This window comes from Narcine bancroftii, chromosome 3 (genome assembly GCF_036971445.1).
Source record: "Narcine bancroftii isolate sNarBan1 chromosome 3, sNarBan1.hap1, whole genome shotgun sequence".
Classification (NCBI taxonomy): domain Eukaryota; kingdom Metazoa; phylum Chordata; class Chondrichthyes; order Torpediniformes; family Narcinidae; genus Narcine; species Narcine bancroftii.
In genome coordinates, this window is record NC_091471.1 from 235,397,070 (window position 1) to 235,420,146 (window position 23,077).

The following is a 23,077-nucleotide window of genomic DNA, read 5'->3' on the forward strand; positions in this document are numbered from 1 at the left end:
TAAACTCCTTCCTCTTCTTCAGGAGTTCAAAACTTATATCTGGATAGAAAAAAAATTTTTGACCTTTGTATTCCAGTGGCTTTTTGTCTTCTCTTATTTTCTTCATTGCTTTCTCCAATATATTTTCTCTTGTTGTATATCTTAGGAATTTTACTAAAATGGATCTTGGTTTTTGTTGTGGTTGTGGTTTAGGGGCTAATGTTCTGTGTGCCCTTTCTATTTCCATTTCTTCCTGTAATTCTGGTCTTCCTAGGACCCTGGGGATCCATTCTTTTATAAATTCTTTCATATTTTTGCCTTCTTCATCTTCCTTAAGGCCCACTATCTTTATATTGTTTCTTCTATTATAATTTTCCATTATATCTATCTTCTGAGCTAACAGCTCCTGTGTTTCTTTAACTTTTTTATCAGATTCTTCTAATTTCTTTTTTAAGTCATCTACTTCCATTTCTATGGCTGTTTCTCGTTCTTCCATCTTGTCTACTCTTTTCCCTATTTCTGTCATGATCATCTCTAATCTATTCACTTTTTCTTCTGTACTTTTTATTCTTCTTTTTATTTCACTGAATTCTTGTGAATGCCATTCTTTTACTGTTTCCATATATTCTTTAAAAAAAAATATATCCATGTACTTGCCCTTCCCTTCATCTCCCATTTCTCTGTGTTCTTCCTCCTCTTCTTCTGAGTCCACTCCAGGATCTGTGTCCTTTACCTCTGTCTCTTCTGGTTTTCTTGTTGGGTATTTTTGTTCTTCTTATTTTTATTAAAAGTGTCTTGGTGTTGATCTTCTTCCTCTGAGTTGGTCATCTGTTGTTTCTTTGATTTCCTATTTTTATTCTCTTCCTTCTTGTTCCCGTTATTTTCTATGTTTTCCTGTTGAGAGTCTTGCTGTCGTGTTATACTTGTATGTTTCGGCTGTGGAGATTTACTCCTCAGCTGGTCCCCCCTCATGTCGGTGTTGTTTTTGTCTTGTGCATCGCTCCGTGAGCCATCTTTGTAGTCCTGAGATCGGGGTTTCCACTGACCTCAGGGACCTCTCTCCACGGTGGGCTTCCTCGTACCGGTAAGGCCTTCACCTTCCTCTTCTGACGTCCTTCCTTCTTCTTTTCTTCCCGTTGTTTTTGGTTTTTCTTTCTTTGCTGCCATTTTCTCCACACTTTCACTTTCAATTTGTATTGGTTTCTGTGTTAGTGACTTTGTTTTTTCTCTACCTGTTTTTAACTTTTCTGGAGGGCTGGAATTCCCCTACCGGCCACTACTCCATCACGTGACTCCTCCTGCCTGGCAACCTTGAGAGATGGAGAGATTTGGACCCCGAGGTTCTTCCATGCTGTTAAGAATCCTAATTTATCAGGAATAATGTGTATCTTTGGTTCAAAAAAGATATAACTTTACTTTCTCTGGATGTGCTGTGTTCCTCCAGCATTTACAACTGTGGATTTCTGTGAGTCACGAGACGTGCTCTCTGGCAGTGCACACAAATGCCAAAGGAGTTTGGCACGGACCTGATGCATTGACATGGTGTCTGTTTCCTCCCACAGGGTGAGGCACAGCGTCGACTGGAACTCCTCCACACCACCGTCTTCTCCCTGGCCTTCTCTCCCTGCGGGAAGTATCTGGCTGCGGGGAACAACTATGGCCAGGTCGGCATCTTCAGGTGGGAATACCAGCAGAGGAAGGCCCCGGGGCAAAATCCCCACTCGTGGCTCTTCCCCATCCTCCCCACTCGACACTCCCCTCTCCCCTAGTCCTCCTCTCCCCACCCCACCTCCACCAGCCCCAACTCCTATAGTCCCCCCCCTCCCAGTCTCAACTCCTATCCCCCTGTCCCACCTCCTGAGTCTCAACTCCCAACCCCTCCACTCCCCCCGGTCACCCCTCTCCCAGACCTCTGTCACCCCTACCCCTCCTGATTTCTCTCATCCCCAGTTATCCCTCCCCCAGACCCCACCCTTGGGCTGAAAGCAGCACCTCTGCCCCACCTCCACCTGCCCTTTGTCCCTTGCCCACAAACCTTGACTTTGTTCCCCATCACCCAGTGTCAAATCAAAGTGGTGACTGCATCCCAATCTCCCCTACCCTCTCTCCATTCTCTATCCCCCATCTCACTCCCTCAACCCCCTCCCACCCCTTTACCCTCTCCCCTTCTCTCTCCCTCTCACCCACTCCCCTCCCTTCCCTTCACCCCCTCTCTCCTCCACTCTCCTCTTCCCTTCACCCCCTCCCTCGTCTGCTCTCTCTCTTTACCCCCTCTCTCCCTTCCTATTTACCCCCTCCCCATCCCTCCTTCTCCAACCCTCCCTTCCTCCACCCTCTCCTCCCTACTACCCCCCTCTTCTCTCCTCTTCCATGTCTATCTCTTGGTTTTTACCCCTCATTTTCTCTTTCCTTCTCTCTGTCTACTTCTCCACTCTCTTCTCCTCCTCCTTCTCTCCCCCTTCCGCCCCCTCTCCCCCTGCCGCCCCCTCTCCCCCTGCCGCCCCCTCTCCCCCTGCCGCCCCCTCTCCCCCTGCCGCCCCCTCTCCCCCTGCCGCCCCCTCTCCCCCTGCCGCCCCCTCTCCCCCTGCCGCCCCCTCTCCCCTGCCGCCCCCTCTCCCCCTGCCGCCCCCTCTCCCCCTGCCGCCCCCTCTCCCCCTGCCGCCCCCTCTCCCCCTGCCGCCCCCTCTCCCCCTGCCGCCCCCTCTCCCCCTGCCGCCCCCTCTCCCCCTGCCGCCCCCTCTCCCCCTGCCGCCCCCTCTCCCCCTGCCGCCCCCTCTCCCCCTGCCGCCCCCTCTCCCCCTGCCGCCCCCTCTCCCCCTGCCGCCCCTCTCCCCCTGCCGCCCCCTCTCCCCCTGCCGCCCCCTCTCCCCCTGCCGCCCCCTCTCCCCCTGCCGCCCCCTCTCCCCCTGCCGCCCCCTCTCCCCCTGCCGCCCCCTCTCCCCCTGCCGCCCCCTCTCCCCCTGCCGCCCCTCTCCCCCTGCCGCCCCCTCTCCCCCTGCCGCCCCCTCTCCCCCTGCCGCCCCCTCTCCCCCTGCCGCCCCCTCTCCCCCTGCCGCCCCCTCTCCCCCTGCCGCCCCCTCTCCCCCTGCCGCCCCCTCTCCCCCTGCCGCCCCCTCTCCCCCTGCCGCCCCCTCTCCCCCTGCCGCCCCCTCTCCCCCTGCCGCCCCCTCTCCCCCTGCCGCCCCCTCTCCCCCTGCCGCCCCCTCTCCCCCTGCCGCCCCCTCTCCCCCTGCCGCCCCCTCTCCCCTGCCGCCCCCTCTCCCCCTGCCGCCCCCTCTCCCCCTGCCGCCCCCTCTCCCCTGCCGCCCCCTCTCCCCCTGCCGCCCCCTCTCCCCTGCCGCCCCCTCTCCCCCTGCCGCCCCCTCTCCCCCTGCCGCCCCCTCTCCCCCTGCCGCCCCCTCTCCCCCTGCCGCCCCCTCTCCCCCTGCCGCCCCCTCTCCCCCTGCCGCCCCCTCTCCCCCTGCCGCCCCCTCTCCCCCTGCCGCCCCCTCTCCCCCTGCCGCCCCCTCTCCCCCTGCCGCCCCCTCTCCCCCTGCCGCCCCCTCTCCCCCTGCCGCCCCTCTCCCCCTGCCGCCCCCTCTCCCCCTGCCGCCCCCTCTCCCCCTGCCGCCCCCTCTCCCCCTGCCGCCCCCTCTCCCCCTGCCGCCCCCTCTCCCCCTGCCGCCCCCTCTCCCCCTGCCGCCCCCTCTCCCCCTGCCGCCCCCTCTCCCCCTGCCGCCCCCTCTCCCCCTGCCGCCCCCTCTCCCCCTGCCGCCCCCTCTCCCCCTGCCGCCCCCTCTCCCCCTGCCGCCCCCTCTCCCCCTGCCGCCCCCTCTCCCCCTGCCGCCCCCTCTCCCCCTGCCGCCCCCTCTCCCCCTGCCGCCCCCTCTCCCCCTGCCGCCCCCTCTCCCCCTGCCGCCCCCTCTCCCCCTGCCGCCCCCTCTCCCCCTGCCGCCCCCTCTCCCCCTGCCGCCCCCTCTCCCCCTGCCGCCCCCTCTCCCCCTGCCGCCCCCTCTCCCCCTGCCGCCCCCTCTCCCCCTGCCGCCCCCTCTCCCCCTGCCGCCCCCTCTCCCCCTGCCGCCCCCTCTCCCCCTGCCGCCCCCTCTCCCCCTGCCGCCCCCTCTCCCCCTGCCGCCCCCTCTCCCCCTGCCGCCCCCTCTCCCCCTGCCGCCCCCTCTCCCCCTGCCGCCCCCTCTCCCCCTGCCGCCCCCTCTCCCCCTGCCGCCCCCTCTCCCCCTGCCGCCCCCTCTCCCCCTGCCGCCCCCTCTCCCCCTGCCGCCCCCTCTCCCCCTGCCGCCCCCTCTCCCCCTGCCGCCCCCTCTCCCCCTGCCGCCCCCTCTCCCCCTGCCGCCCCCTCTCCCCCTGCCGCCCCCTCTCCCCCTGCCGCCCCCTCTCCCCCTGCCGCCCCCTCTCCCCCTGCCGCCCCCTCTCCCCCTGCCGCCCCCTCTCCCCCTGCCGCCCCCTCTCCCCCTGCCGCCCCCTCTCCCCCTGCCGCCCCCTCTCCCCCTGCCGCCCCCTCTCCCCCTGCCGCCCCCTCTCCCCCTGCCGCCCCCTCTCCCCCTGCCGCCCCCTCTCCCCCTGCCGCCCCCTCTCCCCCTGCCGCCCCCTCTCCCCCTGCCGCCCCCTCTCCCCCTGCCGCCCCCTCTCCCCCTGCCGCCCCCTCTCCCCCTGCCGCCCCCTCTCCCCCTGCCGCCCCCTCTCCCCCTGCCGCCCCCTCTCCCCCTGCCGCCCCCTCTCCCCCTGCCGCCCCCTCTCCCCCTGCCGCCCCCTCTCCCCCTGCCGCCCCCTCTCCCCCTGCCGCCCCCTCTCCCCTGCCGCCCCCTCTCCCCCTGCCGCCCCCTCTCCCCCTGCCGCCCCCTCTCCCCCTGCCGCCCCCTCTCCCCCTGCCGCCCCCTCTCCCCCTGCCGCCCCCCTCTCCCCCTGCCGCCCCCTCTCCCCCTGCCGCCCCCTCTCCCCCTGCCGCCCCCTCTCCCCCTGCCGCCCCCTCTCCCCCTGCCGCCCCCTCTCCCCCTGCCGCCCCCTCTCCCCCTGCCGCCCCCTCTCCCCCTGCCGCCCCCTCTCCCCCTGCCGCCCCCTCTCCCCCTGCCGCCCCCTCTCCCCCTGCCGCCCCCTCTCCCCCTGCCGCCCCCTCTCCCCCTGCCGCCCCCTCTCCCCCTGCCGCCCCCTCTCCCCCTGCCGCCCCCTCTCCCCCTGCCGCCCCCTCTCCCCCTGCCGCCCCCTCTCCCCCTGCCGCCCCCTCTCCCCCTGCCGCCCCCTCTCCCCCTGCCGCCCCCTCTCCCCCTGCCGCCCCCTCTCCCCCTGCCGCCCCCTCTCCCCCCTGCCGCCCCCTCTCCCCCCTGCCGCCCCCTCTCCCCCCTGCCGCCCCCTCTCCCCCCTGCCGCCCCCTCTCCCCCCTGCCGCCCCCTCCCCCCTGCCGCCCCCTCCCCCCCTGCCGCCCCCTCCCCCCCTGCCGCCCCCTCCCCCCTGCCGCCCCCTCCCCCCCTGCCGCCCCCTCCCCCCCTGCCGCCCCCTCCCCCCCTGCCGCCCCCTCCCCCCCTGCCGCCCCCTCCCCCCCTGCCGCCCCCTCCCCCCCTGCCGCCCCCTCCCCCCCTGCCGCCCCCTCCCCCCCTGCCGCCCCCTCCCCCCCTGCCGCCCCCTCTCCCCCTGCCGCCCCCTCTCCCCCTGCCGCCCCCTCTCCCCCTGCCGCCCCCTCTCCCCCTGCCGCCCCCTCTCCCCTGCCGCCCCCTCTCCCCCTGCCGCCCCCTCTCCCCCTGCCGCCCCCTCTCCCCCTGCCGCCCCCTCTCCCCCTGCCGCCCCCTCTCCCCCTGCCGCCCCCTCTCCCCCTGCCGCCCCCTCTCCCCCTGCCGCCCCCTCTCCCCCTGCCGCCCCCTCTCCCCCTGCCGCCCCCTCTCCCCCTGCCGCCCCCTCTCCCCATCTCTCTGTGTCATCATCCTGTTCCCTTCCACTACAGCCTCTCAGCTGCCCTCAGTATCGAAGCTACAGAAGAAAATAAGAAGCCAATCTTCACTTTCCAAGGTATGATCCAAAAGCCACTGCCCGACCCCGTGCAGACACCTCCAGGTTGGAGTAAAATGCTTGAAGTATATGTTTGTGTGTGTCTGTGTGAAGGAACAGGGGAGAGAGAGGTTCACTTTGTGTCCCACCCCCGGGAGTGGGTGACAGGAAGAGGGAGAGGGAGCTTCACTCTGTGTCCCACCCCGGGAGTGTGTGTTGGGACGGGCGGGAGGGGAGAGAACTTCTTTCTGTGTCCCACCTTGGGAGTGTCTGATGGGACCGTGTGTTTGTCTCCCTCCAGCCCATGAGGGACCTGTTTACAGCCTCCTCTCCACCAATCGGCAGCTGATGAGCTCAGGGAGCGGTGAGGTTAAGTCCTGGAACTGGAATGATGTCATTAAAAAGGTGAGTGGAGGGTTCAATGTGTCCAACAGCTCCCGGGGTTGGGGTGGAAGGGGTAGGGGGAGGGGACAGTTGTGGGTGGAATATGGGAGGGGAGGACGGGGAGGTGATGGGCTGATATGTGGGGAGAGGTTAGAAAGGGAAGGGGAATAGGAAGGGGATGGGTGAGATGGAGGGTTGTGGAGGGGGGCAGGAAGGGGGATGGGGAACAGGGGAGGGGACAATGTGACTGATGGTGATTTATTTTAGGGTTGTCGGGAGGTCTGGTGTCGACGACCTGCGTTTGGGTGAGTTGTTACCTCCTGGACTCCCATCCTATCCCCACCCCCTCCTCACGGATGCCATTTCCTCCCATCCGGTACCCTCCCCACTCCCGTCCCGTCCCATCCCCATGGACATCACCCCCTCCCCACACCCTCTTCCATCCCCTCTCCCTGGACACTAACCCCTCCCGTCCCCTCCCCACAGACCCCACACCCTCCCAACCTCTCCCCATGCTCCTGCATTCTGTGATCTGCTTGTTAACTCAGCACCCAATGCTCCATGCGCTGTTTCCCCATCCTCCCACTCTCCAGAGCCCATTCTTAGGAATCTGGCACCCTCCTCCCATCTAGTGCCAAGTAGTGATATTCCCAGCAGGGACCATTTCCATGTTACCCCTCTGTGGTCAACTGCGCTTCACTCCCCGAGCCTGGCCATAAAGGGACTGATACCCGGTGGAAGCGTTCTGACGTGGGTTAGAGCCGCATTGATAATGACCTGATGCTCTTTGGTCGACAGGACACTCCTGGAGATCCCAGAAATAAACAGTTTGGTTCTCAACCAGAAGGTAAGACCCTCAGAATAATCCCAGGGTATTTCTGGGGTAGGACACAGAGTGATGCTTCCTCTCCTCTGTCCTGTTACACACTCAGAGTGGGACACAGTGAAACTCCTCTCCCTGTACTGACACACACTCCCGGGGTGGGACACAGAGTGAATCTCCCTCTCCCCTGTACTGACACACACTCCCGGGGTGGGACACAGAGTGAAACTCCTTCTCTCCCGTCCCATCACACACACACCCGTTGTGGAACAAAGAGTGAAGCCCCAACTCCCCTTTCCCATCATACACACCCAGGGTCAGTCTGAATTAAGCTCCCTCTGCACCATTACACCCATGCTCCCTCTCTCTCTTTTCTTACCCCTCCAGCCCCCCCCACCCTGTTCTGACACACACAGATAGTTCCTCTCTCTCTCCCGCCTCCTCTCCTCCCCTTCCCTATCTCTTCTTGGACATCCATGACCCCTTCTTCCCCTCATTCCACCGACGTCTCCGCAAGCCGTCCACCCCCATGACTCTCCTCCCCTTCCCACCACACCCATCCCCTCCCTCATGTGCCCTCTCTCTCCTTCCCTCCCTTAGGACAACAGCCTGCTGATGGCCTGTGGAGACAACACCATCCACTCAATGGACCTGGAGAACGGAACTTTCACGGTGAGTGGCATTCCCCCCTCGTCATACCTTCATGGCTTACTGGGGTCTCGTGTCAGTCTTCTCCCCAACCACTGACAGTCCTAGGAAGTGCTCCATGCATCTGTCCTAAAGGGACATGTTGGTTCCCTTTGGTCCCAGACTTCTCCACTGTAGAATCCTCTCCATGTCCACTCATCCAGGCCTTTCAGGGTTCTGTTGGTGAGTACAGTCCCAAAGCCTTCCTGTGACTTGGGGGATTGAATTCAAGAGTTCTGAGGTAATGTTCCAACTCAACAAATCTCTGGTGAGACCTCACAGAATATTGTGTTCAGTTCTGGTCACCTCATTACAGAAAGGATGGGGAAGCTGTGGAGAGGGGGCAGAGGAGATTCACCAGGATGTTTCCTGGATTGAGAAATTTGTCTTTTCGTCAAGGTTAGCAGAGCTGGGATTTTTCTCTTTGGAGAGGAGAGGAGTCTTAATCACTGATGACAAGATTATGAGGGGTAGAGATAGGGTGGTTGACCAGGGCCTGCGCCCAGGGCAGGATCAGCAAACAGGTCTGTACATAGTGAAGGGAGGGAAGTTTAGGGTTATGGTTTTTTTACATTTTCTTTATTTTTATTTTTATTGAAAAATACAATATTTTTATTGAAATTAAAATTCACATTAAAAAAGAATACAGAGTATATAATTAAAACATCGAAAGTAAACTACAGTGAAAATTTCATCCACGCTGTCCCACATCTGCAACCAAACAGTTCATGGGAAGGTAATGTTAGAAAATTAAATCTAATCCCACTACCAAAACCGAAGCTATTTACCCTGTTGCGGTAATAAATGACCTTATGAGCCAAAATTAAGGTTTTGAAAGTAATTCAAAAGGGTGTCCCATGGTGTTTGACAATTTACATTCAAATCGGAAATTGAGCATCGAATCTTCTCTAAGTTTAAACATGACGTCACGTAGCCACTGAGTGTGATAAGACAGGGTAACGTCCCTTGGTCAGCAATACCGCCTGCCGAGCCATAAGAGAAATACATGTAAATCAGATGCCGTTAGAGTTAAGCCACTCTCTCCAACGATACCAAACAAGGGAGTTAGAGGATTAGGCTTAAAATGTACTTTAGAGAAAGTTTGAAATACTTCAATCCAGTACATCTCAAGACTCGAACATGTTCAAAACATAAGAATTTAGTTTAAATATCTCCATTGTTCCATTTGTCACGAGGAGATACATCTGCATAAAAACGAGATAGTTTAACTTTGGACATGTGGGACCTATGGACTACTTTAAATTGTAGAAGGGAGTGTTGGGCACATAAAGATGAGCCATTAACCAATTTGAAAATTACATTCCAAGTTTCTTCAGGGATTGAAAACTGCAGAGTCCTGTTCCCAGGGTTTTTTAATTTGATTTGAAGGAGTCCCTCTTGTTACTCTTTTTTTTACCCAGAGAATAGTGGGTGCCTGGAATGCCTTGCCAGGAGTGGTAGTGGAGGCTGGAACATCGGGCGTTTAAAAGACTCTTAGACAGGTCATTGAGAACATCTCAGGGGAGTGCTGCTGTCAGAGAGCAGCAGCAATCATCAAAGACCCACGCACCACCCCACCCCCCCGCCCCCCCCCCCCCGTTCTCGCTGCTGCCATCGGGAAAGAGGTATCGGTGCCACAAGACTCGCACCACTAGGTTCAGGAACAGCTGCTACCTCTACCCCTCCAACATCAGACCCCATAACAACAAACTCCACCTGGGATTTATTTAAGGGGTCTTGCACTTTATTGATTTTTTTTTCCTCTCTATATTGTACAGTTGGTTTACGTGTCTACGTTGTGTACAGTTATTTTTGCACTATCAATAAGTGGTAATTCTGCCGCGCCCACAGGAAAGATTGTACGTGATGTCATACATATTCTCTGACAATAAATCTGAATGAAAGGAAAATAGGTTATGAGTCAGGGAAGGTCTTATTTTGGTAGATTATACATTGGTCAGCACAACATCGAGGGCTGAAGGGCCTGTACTGCGCTATGGTGCAAACACTCTTCAGTGAAAACCCTTTCACTCCCGGATCATGCTCGTAAACCTCTGGACCTTCTCCAGTGCCAACCAACTCCTTAGAGCAGGGGTGTCAAACTCAAATTCACGGAGGGCCAAAATTAAAAACTTGGACTAAGTCGAGGGCCGAACTAAATATTTATTGAAAATTTTCAACAACATCTGCATGTTTTCTCTTCTTTCAACATATGTAATGTTAAACTTTAGGATATAACTTTAGGAGGATAATGTTACAGGTCAGGAGTAGGTAGCTCAAGTTCACCCTTTGCTTGACCTGAGGGAAACATATTTGGTCCCTGTGGAGATGTAGTCAGCATTCACAGGCTGTGTCCATTTTGGCCTGCATCAGGACTCAGCATTTCCTGCTCACTCCTCAGGCTCTAGGCCTCTATTCACCCTTGACCCACCATCACTCTACCTGACCAGTCCTTTACCCAACCTCTACTCACCCCTCACTCCACTCACTCTGCCTCTATCCACCCCAACCTATTCACGCCCCTCTACTGCCTCTCCCCTCACCCTGTTCCTCCCGCTACCCGTCTCTCACCCTCTAATCACCCCTCCCCTACTCGCCCTGCCCCTCCCCTTTTACCTCTTCCCTATCCACCCCTCCTTCTACTCATCCCTCCTTCTAACTGCCCCTCGCACCACCATAACAACGAGAACAAGAAAGAGAGTATTTAAAAGAAAATATATAGAGTATTGATAAGAATTAATAAGGGAAAGAAAGGGAAGAGAGGAAGTAAGGAGGGAATTAAGAGAGTGACCTTTGTTGTATATGAAAATTGGAATCTTTTCTGGGGGGGCTGGGTGGGAAGGAGTTACGGTCATTGCAAAATCAATTGACGCTTGCGAGTGAAATCGCAAATCCAAATGGAGAGGGGAGATGTGGTTACCCGACAAGGGATAAAGGGCAACACAGGAAGGGGAGGGGATAGTGGGGTTAAAGAAATTTTAGATAGGAGAATAAGGGAAATGTTTGATGTTTTAGAAATGTTGTCTTACAAAGTGTTCAAAACAAGAAAGCAGAAATGGATAAGAAGGAAAGGTGATGAGGAAACGGAAAGGAAAGATAAACAAAGTATGAAATGGCTGTGTTGAACTATATGACTTTAAATATTAATGGAATACATAACCAAATCAAAAGGAAGAAACTGCTAAATTTACTGAAAAAAGAAAAAATTGATATAGCATTCGTGCAAGAAACACATTTAACTGAAATGGAGCAGAAGAAATTAAAGAGAGATTGGGTAGTAACAGCAGCGTCATATAATTCAAAAGCTAGAGGAGTAGCTATATTAATCAGTAAAAATGTACCAATTAAAATAGAAGAGGAAATAATAGATCCAGCAGGGAGATATGTAATGATAAAATGTCAGATATATTCGGAATTTACTCAATGTATATTCACCTAACGAAGAAGATCAAAAATTTTTTGAAGATAGCAGACACGCAAGGGAAAATACTAATGGGGGATTTCAACCTTAATTTGGATTCAAACATGGATAAAACTGGGAAAAAAATTAACAGAAAGAACAAAGTAACCAAATTTATAATTAAATCGATACAAGAAATGCAACTTTTGGATATATGGAGGAAACAACACCCAAAGGAAAAGGAATATTGATATTATTCGGGTAGACATAAAACATACTCAAGAATAGACCTATTCCTGTTATCAGCTCGCATGCAAGACAGAGTAAGAAAAACAGAATATAAAGCTAGAACATTATCGGACCACTCACCCCTGATATTGACAATAGAGTTAGAGGACATCCCTCCAAGAATATATAGATGATTAAACTCCATGCTACTTAAAAGGCAGGATTTTAGAGAATTCATTGAAAGACAAATTAAAATGTACTTTGAAATAGATACGGAATCAGTGAAAGATAAGTTTATAATATGGGACGCAATGAAAGCGTTCATCAGAGGGCAAATAATAAGTTATGTAACTAAGATGAAGAAGGACTACAATCAGGAAACAGAGCAGTTGGAAAGGGAAATAGCAAATATAGAAAAAGAATTAGCAATGAAGGAAGACACAACTAAAAGAAGAGAATTGGCAGATAAAAAAATAAAATATGAAACACTACAAACATATAAGGTGGAGAAGAACATAATGAAGACAAAACAGAAATATTATGAACTAGGAGAAAAAATGTACAAAATTCTAGCATGGCAGCTTAAGACAGAACAAACTAAGAGAATGGTATTGGCATCAAGGAAAAAAGACAAACAAATCACATATAATCCAATGGAGATTAATGAAAACTTCAGAGAATTCTACGAACAATTATACCAAACTCAAAACGAAGGGAAAGAAGACAATATAGATAAATTTTTAACTAAAATTGAACTACCGAAATTACAAATAGAGGAACAAAATAAATTAACAGAACCATTTGAAATAGTAGAAATACAAGAGATAATAAAAAAACTACCGAATAATAAAACACCAGGAGAGGATGGATTCCCAATAGAATTCTATAAAACATTTAAAGATTTATTAATTCCTCCCCTCCTGGAAGTAATGAACCAGATTGATAAAACACAAAGCTTACCAGATTCATGCAAAACAGCAATAATTATAGTAATACCAAAGACAGAAAGATCCACTCGCACCAGCGTCATATAGACCAATATTTTTACTTAACACAGATTATAAGATAATAGCTAAACTATTCGCAAACAGGTTAGCAGATTATGTAACTAAAATGGTAAATCTAGACCAAACTGGATTTATTAAAAAAAGATGAACAACAGACAATATTTGTAAATTTATTAACTTAATTCATGCAGTAGAAGGAAATAAAACTCCAACAGTAGCGGTGGCTTTAGACGCAGAGAAGGCCTTTGACAGAGTAGAATGGAATTATTTATTCAAAGTACTACAAAAATTCAGTTTACCAGAGAAATATATTAATTGGATTAAAGCATTATATAAGGGGCCATTGGCAAAAGTGACAGTAAATGGATATATATCAAAACAATTTAAATTAAGCAGATCAACAAGGCAGGGATGCCCACTATTGCCCTTATTGTTCGCGTTAGCCATAGAACCACTAGCAGAACTGATAAGAACAGAAAATAAAATAAAAGGGATAAAAATAAAAGACAAGGAATATAAAATCAGTTTATTTACAGATGACGTTATAGTATATTTAACAGAACCAGAAATATCAATAAGAGAAATTGAAGGAATATGGAGAAGTGTCGGGATACAAGATTAACGCAAATAAAAGTAAAGGAATGCCAATGAATAATGTGGATTTCTCAAAATTTAAGAAAGAATCACCATTCAGATGGCAAATGCAAGCAATACGATACCTAGGTATACAAATAAATAAAAACCGCGGCCATCTATATAAACTCAATTATTATCCACTAATGAAAAAAATTACAGGACGACTTAGAGTATTGGAAAGACTAACCACTAACACTAATAGGAAGGATAAACTGTATTAAAATGAACATTTTCCCAAGGATACAATACTTATTTCAAGCATTGCCAATACACTTGATGGAGAAATTCTTCAAGGAGTTAAAGAAAATAATAAGGAAATTTTTATGGAAAGGGGGGAAACCGAGGATAGCACTAGATAAATTAACAGAATGGTATAAACAAGGAGGCTTACAACTGCCAAATTTTAAAAATTATTATGGAGCCGCACAATTAAGATACCTATCAGATTTTTATCAAACAAGGGAAAAGCCAGATTGGACTAGATTAGAACTAGATAAAATAGGGGAGAAGATACCTGAACATATATTATATAAATGGGATGAAAAATTGGTACAACGTAGGAATTCTCCAGTATTACATCATCTGTTCAATATTTGGAAGAAGATTCATGTAGAAAGGAATAAAACAAATTACCAACTACCAAAACTAATACTGACGCAAAATCAGCTAATCCCTTTTACAATAGATAACCTTTCCTTTAGAGAATGGGAGAAAAAAGGGATCAAAAGAATAGAAAATTGTTTTTCGGGAAATAAATTATTATCCTTTGAACAAATGAAGGATAAATATAATATAACTCACGATACATTGTTGGCATACTACCAACTGAAATCCTACCTGAAGGACAAATTGGGAAGCAGTCTGAGATTACCAGAAGGAAGTAATTTTGAATATGTGATTACAGACACAATGATGATCAAAAAATTTATAACAAACATGTATATTAAACTACAAGAAAAGGAGAACGAGGAAACAAATGGTAAAACTAAACAAAAATGGGAACAAGATCTAAACATAAAGATAAAGAATGAAACATGGGAGAAGCTATGCTCCGGAACTATGAGAAATACAATAAATACGAGGTTACGTATGATACAATATAACTGGATACACAGGCTACATTACACCTCAAAAGTTAAATAAATGGGGCCCCACAGTATCTGACAGATGTTTTCGCTGTAAAAAGGAAATGGGAACAACAATTCATGCAATTTGGACATGTGAGAAAGTGAAAATATTTTGGGAATATCTAAACCAGATATTAAATAAAATCACAAAAAGCAATATACCAAAAAACCCAGAAATCTTCCTCCTAAGTAACAAAAAACAAAGAATTTGGGCTCGATTTGGATGGAGCACAAAAAAGATTTGTTATGATAGCCCTAGCTGTAGCAAAAAAATGTATTATGTCAGCCTGGAAATTAGAAGATAACTTGAGAATACAACAATGGTATATAGAAATGAATAAATGTATTCCATTGGAAAAAAATAACATATAATTTAAAAAATAATATTACAATATTTGAACAAATATGGGAACAATACATGAAACACAATAGAGAAAACCTACCGTGGACATCTACCACCTATAATGACAGAAGGAGAAGAGAATGAAAAGAACTGACTCAGTGGAATTTCTTGTTTATTTTTATTGAGTGACAACATTGTTTGACGGGTTTAATGCATCTTATATTCTGAACTTTAAATAAATGGGAGGGGAGGTGAGGGAGGGAGGGGAGGAGGGAAGGGGGGAGAAAACGACACTATATATTTAAGAAGGAAAATGTATGTATCTTGATCAATATGGTTTATAGTGTGAAAAATAAAAAATTTAAAAAAAAAATGATTTTGCACTCCGTCTTCAGACAACGATCCGGGTAGATCACGTTAGTGGGGGATGGACACTCCTGTGATCCTCTTGGCCGCTCTTATGGTCCTGTGGATTGATGTCCGATCCATTTCTCTGCAGCAACCATACCCACACGGTGATGCAGCCGGCCAGGACACTCTCAATAGAGCTCCTGTAGAAGGTTGACGTGAAGGTGGCCGGTTACCTTTCCCACTCTAGTCTTCTCAGGAAGTGCAGTCATTGTGGTGCCTTCCTGACAGGTGAGAGGATGTTGAGTGTCACTAGTTCAGTGAACTCCAAGGAACTTGGTGTCTCCACTCTCCACTACAGAGTTCTTGATGTGGAGGGTAGTCATCCCTGGTCCAGCTGAAGTCCACGATTGTCTCCTTCGCCTTGTCCAGGTTGAGACGCAGGTTGTTCCTCTCGCACCATTTCCCAAGATTTTCCACCTCTTTGTAGTGCGACTCATCGTGTCATCTGCAAATGGTGATAACACTGTTGGATTTGGATCTGGTGATGTAGTCGTGGGTTAGCAGTGTGAACAGGAGCAGGCCGAGCACTCAGCCCTGAGGTGTTCGGTGTGACAGTGCTCAATGTTCTGCTACCAACCTGGACAGTCTGGTCTTTCCGTTAGTAAGTCCAGGATCCAGTTACGGAGTCCTGGAGAGGACCGCTTTTCCACTAGCCTCTGGGGAACGATAGTATTAAACTGAAGTCAATGAACAGCAGACTGGCGTATGAGGCGCCGTTCTCCAGCTGGGCCAGGACGGAGTGAAGGGACAGGGCTATAGCACCGTCTGTGGAACGTTTTCTTCTGTAGGCGAATTAAAAGTTTTGCCAGTGCTGTAACGTTACCTCACAACTCTTGAACTCAATCCCCTGACTAATGAAGGCCATAAGCCCATCAACCCATACGGTCTGTAAGGAGTTTGCACATTCTTCCTACATCTGCATGGGTTTCCTCTCATCCCTCAATATGTACTGGGGATTGTAGGTCCATTGGGTGGCACAGGCTCATGGCCAGAAGGCCCTGTTACCATGCGGAATGTCTACATTTAAATATAATCCCTCCCCCCATCAACCTTGGCGGCAACCTTGAGAGATTGATGGACCTGGATTCCAGGATCTCTCAGTTCCTCCACACTTAAACTGCCATCATTTACCAGGTGCTCTGTCTTCAAGTTCCACTTTGCAAAGGCTTCTCATAAACATGCATCTCTGTGAAGTCTCCTCTCATCCTTCTTCGCTCCAAACTGGAAAGCCCCAGCTCAGTGAACCTTGCCTCATTAGACACATTCTCCAATCCACACAATGCCCTGGTAAATCTCCTCTGCCCCCTCTCCATAGCTTCCACATCCTTCCTGTAATGAGGCGACCAGGACCTTCCCCATAACACCACCGGCTCTCATCTTGCTCAGCTGGCTCTCATCTTGCTCAGCTGGCTCTCCAATAGAACCTCGTCAAAGGCTTCCCACTGAAAACCGCGTCCACTGACCCTTCTTCATGCCTGAGAGGGAGCACGGCTGCGTGCTATCCAGATGAGTCTACCAGTCCATGCGATGTACATTCTGAGAGAGGAAGAGGTAGAGAGAGAATGAGAGAATTAGGAAGAGAGATCAGGGCTGCATTGTTTGATGGGCCTTTGGCTCATTCGGGAGAGGATGCACCCTCAACTCTGATCGTGGGGGGGAAGGGGTGGTGGAGAGAGGAGGAAGAGGTGCCCCCCCCCACTGCTGATGATGTTTGTTTCCCCTTCTCTTCCCCCAATCCCCCCCCCCCCCAGCGGACGATGAAGGGCCACACCGATTACGTTCATTGTCTGTCCCTCAGGGAGATGCACAACGAGTGCATTTCGGGCAGTGAGGACGGTTCCGTCAGGATCTGGGGTGAGTGTCACAACAGGGCCTAGGGTGGGGATGGGGTACACCCTTCTCTTCACCCCCTCTTTCACCATCTCTCCTCCTCTCTCTTCCCCCCCCACCCCTTTCTCTCCCCTCTTTCAATCCCCCATCCCCAACCCTTCGGTGGCTCTGTGGGGAGGGGCAGGAGGAGGTGCGGGTAGGGTCTGTTGGAGTGGGTAAGTGCTGGAGGTGGAGATGGGGTCTGTAGGTAGGGGTGAAGCACTGTGTTTTGGGGAGAGGGTATGGGAGGGGGTCCGTGTGGTGGGGGGATACTCTTGACCCCATCTTTGTCCTGTGCAGATCTGCGGACAGCCACTCAAGTCCAAGTGATCGAACCACATAAGTACGAGGTGGGTAATCCTCTCATCACCCTGCTCTTACTGCTCCTCCTGTTCCCCCTTCTACTTCCTCCTACCACTCCCCATCCCCTCCTATTACTCCTCTTCACTTCCTCCCCTTCCCACACACCTACCTCCTCTTCCCCCTCACTCCCATCCTCCCTTCCCCCTCACTCCCATCCTCCCCATTACCCTCATCATCCTCTCCCAACGACCTCCCCTTCTTTCTTCGCCTTCACCTCTTAGAAACATAGAAAATAAGTGTAGGAGGAGGCCATTTGGCCCTTCAACCCTACACCGCCATTCATTTTGATCATGGCTGATCATCTACTCAGTACCCTGTTCCAGCTCTCTCTCCATACCTCCTGATCCCCTTAGTCACGTACTAAATCTAACTCTCTCTTAAATATAGCTATGGAACCGGCCTCAATCACTTCCTGTGGCAGAGAATTCCATAAATTCACCACCCTCTGAGTGAAAAAATTCTTCCTCATCTCAGTCCTAAAACTTCCCCTTTATCTTTAATCTGTGACCCCTTGCTCAACATTGGGAACAATCTTCCTGCATCTAGCCTGTCAATTCCCTTAAGAATTTTGAACGTTTCTATTAAATCTCCTCTTAATTGTCTAAACTCCAGTGAGTACAAGCCCAGTCATTCTAGCCTTTCTTCATATGTAAGTCCCGCCATCCCTGGTATCAATCTGGTAAACCTTTTCTGAACTCTCTCCATGGCAGTGATGTCCTTCCTCAGATAAGGAGACCAAAACTGAACACAATACTCCAGGTGAGGTCTCACCAAGACCCTGTACAACTCTTCCTCTATCCCCATCTCTTCCACCCTCTCCCCTCCCCAATTACCCCTGTCTCTCCCCCCCCCCCCTTATCTCTTGGACATTAGTGACCCATGTCCCTGGACTGTTTTCCAGGAATGTTCCCGCCCGCAGTTTGGCAAGTGGATCGGCTGCCTGACCACTGACTCTGACTGGATGGTCAGTGTTACTGGGGGTGAATTGGGGTTGAGGGGTGTTGGTAGGGATGGGAATGGTGGGGTTACAGTGGGGTGGAGGGGCAAGGGGGTTATGAGGAGGGGGAAGGGGGTTATGAGGAGGGGCAAGGGGGTTATGAGGAGGGGCAAGGGGGTTATGAGGAGGGGCAAGGGGGTTATGAGGAAGGGCAAGGGGGTTATGAAGAGGGGCAAGGGGGTTATGAGGAGGGGAAAGGGGGTTATGAGGGGCAAGGGGGTTATGAGGAGGGGGAAGGGGTGAATCACATCAGAGACTTCAGCTCCCAGAAATATTCCCAAGGTTTAATAAACATCTTTCCTCCCTGTCTCCTTCCCCATCCCTCTCTCCCTCCCATCCCCCCACAGGTGTGTGGGGGTGGTCCAGCCCTGACCCTGTGGCACCTGCGCTCAGTGACCCCGACCACCATCTACCGGTTGCAAGGCTGCCAGCACCAGGCCATGTTCTACCAGGATCTGGTGAGCACCGTGGGGGAGGGGGCAGGCAGTGGGGTAGGGGTCAGACAGGAATGGGGAGGGAGTCAGACAGGAATGGAGGAGGGGATGGGGAGGGGGTCAAATGCAGGAGGGAGACGTCAAAGAGGATGGGGAGGGGTCAAATAGGAATTGGATTTCTTTGAGGAAGTGACCGCCAGGCTGGATAAGGAACATGCAGATGGCCTCTGACAAGGTACCGCACATGAGGCTACTTAACAAGATATGGTCCGTGGTCTTAGGGGAAACATACTAGCGTGCGTAGAGCATTGGCTGGTAGGCAGGAAGCAGAGAATCGGAACAGGGACCATATTCAGATTGGCTCCCAGTTGATCGTGGTGTTCCACAGGGGTCAGTGTTGGGGTACTTCTTTGTAAGATCAACAATTTAGATTCTGGAATGACTGGCCTGTGGCCAAGTTGGCTGATGATACGAAGATACATGGAGGAGAAGGCAGTATAGAGGAAACATGGAAGAATGAAATCCAGTGTCGGAAAGTATCAGGCACTTAGGAGGGAAAAAAGTACCAGGCAGACTATTTTCAGGGAGAAAATTGAAAATCTCCAGACGCAAAGGGACCTGGGAGTTCTCGTGCGGGACGGCCTGAAGGAAAAACAGGTTGAGCCGGTGGTGAAGAAGACAAATGTGATGCTGGCGTTCGTTTCAGGAGGAATAGATTACAAGGGTAGGGATGTGACGTGGAGGCCCTGCTGAGCCCTCACGTGGAGTGTTGGGAGCAGTTTTGGGCTCCTAATTTCTGAAAGGATGTGCTGATGTTGGAGAGGGTTCACCAGGATGATTCTGGGAATGGAAGGGTTATATGAGGAGCATTTGACATCTCTTGGCCAGTGTTTGTTGGAATTTACGAGAATGAGGGGGAATCTCATTGAAACATTTCAAATGCTGAAAGGTGTGGACTGAGTCGATGTAGAAAGTGGGAAAGTCCAGGAGAAGAGGGCACAACTTCAGAGACGTGGAAGGATTTCTTCAGCTGGAGGACGGGGATTCTGTGGAACTTGTTGCCACAGGCGGCTGTGGAGGCCAAACCCCTGGGTGTATTTATTTAGGCCAGAGATTGACAGGTTCTTGATTAGCCAGGGAAGCAAAGGTTATGGGGAGAAGGCCAGATGATGGGGCTTAGGGGGAAATTGATCAGCTTGTGATTAATGATAGGATAGACTAGATGGGCTGAATGGCCTATTTGTGTTCATGTGACGGGAGGGAAGAGGCAGTGAGTGATCACCTGTGATTCATAACCTATACTTTCTCCTCCCCTTCTCCCTTCCACATCTCCTCTCCCACACCACCCCCTCACCCCTAGATCCTGGCGGCAGGAGAGGGGGGGGCCATCAGTCACTGCCAGCTGAGTGGGGAGGTGAAGACCCAGGTCCCCTGCACCCCCCCTGTTGTATACTCGCTGCTCGTCAACAACCACTCCATGGAGCACAAGGTATGGCAGTGGGGGAGGGCGAGGTGGCAGGGATGGGGGAGAGGGGAAGAGGTCAGGGAGAGGTCCAAGAGTGAGGGTAGCAGTGGAGGGGGCCCCCTGCTCTCTCCCTTGTTCTGCTCCCTGCTCATCCTACTGCTCCCTGCCTGCTTTCTCTCTCCCCCTTACCCCTGTTCTCTCCCCCGCTCTCTCCCCCTCCCCCTACTCTCTTCCCCACTCCCTCTCTCTTACCCCTAACTCTCTCCTCCCTCACCGCTTGTTCTCTTCCCACATGCTCTCATCCCCTCTGCTCTCTGCCCCCAGGTTCTCACGGCTGCGGGCAGCAGTAGCTCCATCGACATCTTCACCAACTTCGGATACCGTGCCTTCTCGCTGAGATTCTCCTGAACTGTCCGGATGGTCCCGATTTTGTTTTTTCCCCTCCTCCCTCCCTGTTCAGGATGGTGATCCATCCCAGCTCCACGACACCCCTGGCTGGGGGAAGCGGGGGTCTGGCTGGATCCAGCAGCACAGAAATCATCCCCTTTGCATATTCTCAGGGGTCAGGAATCTCCCCAGGGCACCAGGACGCGAATCTCCCCGGGCCACCCAGATTTCAGGGAGTCAACAATCTCCCCGAGTGCCAAGATCAGAAAGTGTCTGGGGTACAGGGACAGGATGTCCTATGTGTGTGTGAAACATCTCTGTGTTCCCAAAATAAACATTGGACTCTTTCTCCCACCTTGTTCTTGGATTTTGTCAGGGTAGGGGGATGGGTGGTTGGGGAATGTGGCTGGGAAGGGGTGTAAATGGGTGGAGGAGGGGTGGGAGGAAGTGAGGATGGAGAATGTAATCAATGTCTATGTTGGGATCATGATCTTCAGCAACTGCTCCCTCACTCTCTCCCCTTACCCTTCTCATTTTGCTCACCCTCCTCACACCTTCTCTTCCCCTCTGCCCCCTTGTTCCTCCCTTTTTCCAAACCAACCCCCCATTCTCTTCCCTCCCATCCCCACCCCCGTCACTCATACATAGAACACTATAGTTTAGGCCCTTTGGCCTCAATGTTGAGCCAAACCGTATATTCCGCCCTCATTTTTCTTCCATTCACCACCACCCCCCCCCCCCCACCCTGGCAAGGCATTCCAGGCACCCACAATTTGCTGTGTTTTAAAAAACATCCCTGATGTTTCCCCTAAACTTCCCTCCTTTCACTTTGTACACAATTTTACATCATCAGGGAATTAAGGGATGTAGGGAGAAGGTGGAAACGAGCCCATCATCAGATCAGTCACGATCTCATTGAACGGCAGAGCAGTCTCGATGGGCCGAATGGCCAATTCCTGCTTCTTATGTTGTTGTAGTGGAGAGCACCAAGTTTCTTGGAGTTGACTGAACTAGTGACCTATAATGGACACTCAGCATCTCACTGGGTGAGGAAGGCGCCACAACGACTGCACTTCCTGAGAAGACTGAAGTGGGCAAAGCTACTGGCCACCATCACGTCAACCTTCCACAGGAGCTCTATCGAGAGCTGCCATTTGCATCACAGGGCGGGTACGGTTGCTGCAGAGAAATGGATCAGAGGTCAATCCACAGGAGCAAAAGAAATATTTGTCCTGCGTTCGTCTATGCATGTGTTTCATAGGGTTAGAGGACAATAAACTTGACTTGCAAAGTGCATCACCTCATAGTGATCTGGATTGAATGCTATCGGCCACTTCTCCGTCCGACTCTGCATCCTGCCAATATCCTGTTATGTACTGCGAAAGTCTTCATCGCTTACCCCTTCCCCTCCATTATTCTCCCCTCCTCTCTCTCTCTCTCTGACCTCCAAACCACCAGGGGGTGTTGCATGAGGATCCCTGCCACCCGGGGGCGCTGCAGGCAGATCCCCGCCACTTGGGGGTAGGGGAGGGTGCCGGCGGTGAGTAGGCGACTCCCGCCGCCCCCAACCAGATGGAGCTGCAGGCGGAAAGCGAACGGCTCCCTTCCAACCAGGTGACGCGGAGGGCGAACGGCTCCCAGTCGCCGGGTGGCGCCGCCGCCGGGAGGGGCCAGGCGACGCGGCAGGTCCTCCAAAGGCCTTCGCGCCGAGGCGGTTTCGGGAAAGATGGGCGGTCCCGGCTGCCGGACGTCAACGACGCCGGAACAAGATGGGGATTGTTTCCGGCGACCCTCCGGGGCGGAAGGGAGGCTGGGAGGAGCAGCAGGTTCTCCCGGGTCCGTGAGGCGCGGGTTTGTGGGGGGAGAAGGGATGAGAGGGGATGAGGGTGGCGGAGAGGGGATGAGGGGGAGAGGGGATGAGGGGGGGAGAAGGAAGGACGAGGTAGAGAATGGAGGGAGAGGGGATGATGGAAGGTGGGTACGAGGGGGTCAGGGAGGGAAGAGGAGGGAGAATGGATGAGGGGGAGCCACGAGGAGGAGGGAGATTGGGTGATTGAGCGGGAGGGGCTGTGAGGAGCAGGAGGGAGATGGGGAGGGGGCAGGAGGTGAGCAACACCCAAGGTGAAATGTTGAGGGTAGAGTTTATTTGTTGCTGTCAGGTTAAGGCAGAGAGAACCTTGGTTTTCGAGGAATATTGGGGATCAGGTTTGGAAGAAGAGAGAGGGGTAGAACAGGTACAGGCAACACGGAGCAAATTAGGGTCTTGAGGAGAATAAAAATGCAAGAAAATCCTCAAGAAAGAAATCAGGAGGCTAAATTGGGAGAAGGAAAATCCTAAGGGTTTCTGCAGGTAGATTAAGAGCAAAAGAATAGTAATGGATAAAATTGGTCCCCTTGAAGATCAGAGTGGTCAACTGTATGGAGCCAAAAGAGATGGGAAATCATTTTTTTTTTGGTATCAGTATTTACTCAGGAAACTGCCACAGAGTCAAGGGAATTGAGGACAAGTAGTGAGGTCATGGAACCGATACAAATTAAAGAGGAGGACATGTTGTTTTAAAGCA

General features: G+C 52.2%; 1 protein-coding gene across 1 annotated transcript; it reads left to right on the forward strand.

Annotated features, from left to right (window-relative positions):
- Window positions 1–1,360: 1,360 nt before the first annotated feature.
- Window positions 1,361–20,867, forward strand: thoc6 (THO complex 6; the record flags this gene model as incomplete). The annotated part of the gene is made up of 13 exons (XM_069923178.1): window positions 1,361–1,444; window positions 1,542–1,657; window positions 5,909–5,973; window positions 6,254–6,357; window positions 6,604–6,641; window positions 7,135–7,183; window positions 7,760–7,831; window positions 16,750–16,852; window positions 17,168–17,217; window positions 18,132–18,194; window positions 18,575–18,685; window positions 20,022–20,150; window positions 20,451–20,867. Coding segments are annotated over 13 exons (1,068 nt in total), but the record flags the coding sequence as incomplete, so codon positions are not given.
- Between the last annotated feature and the right edge of the window lie 2,210 nt (window positions 20,868–23,077).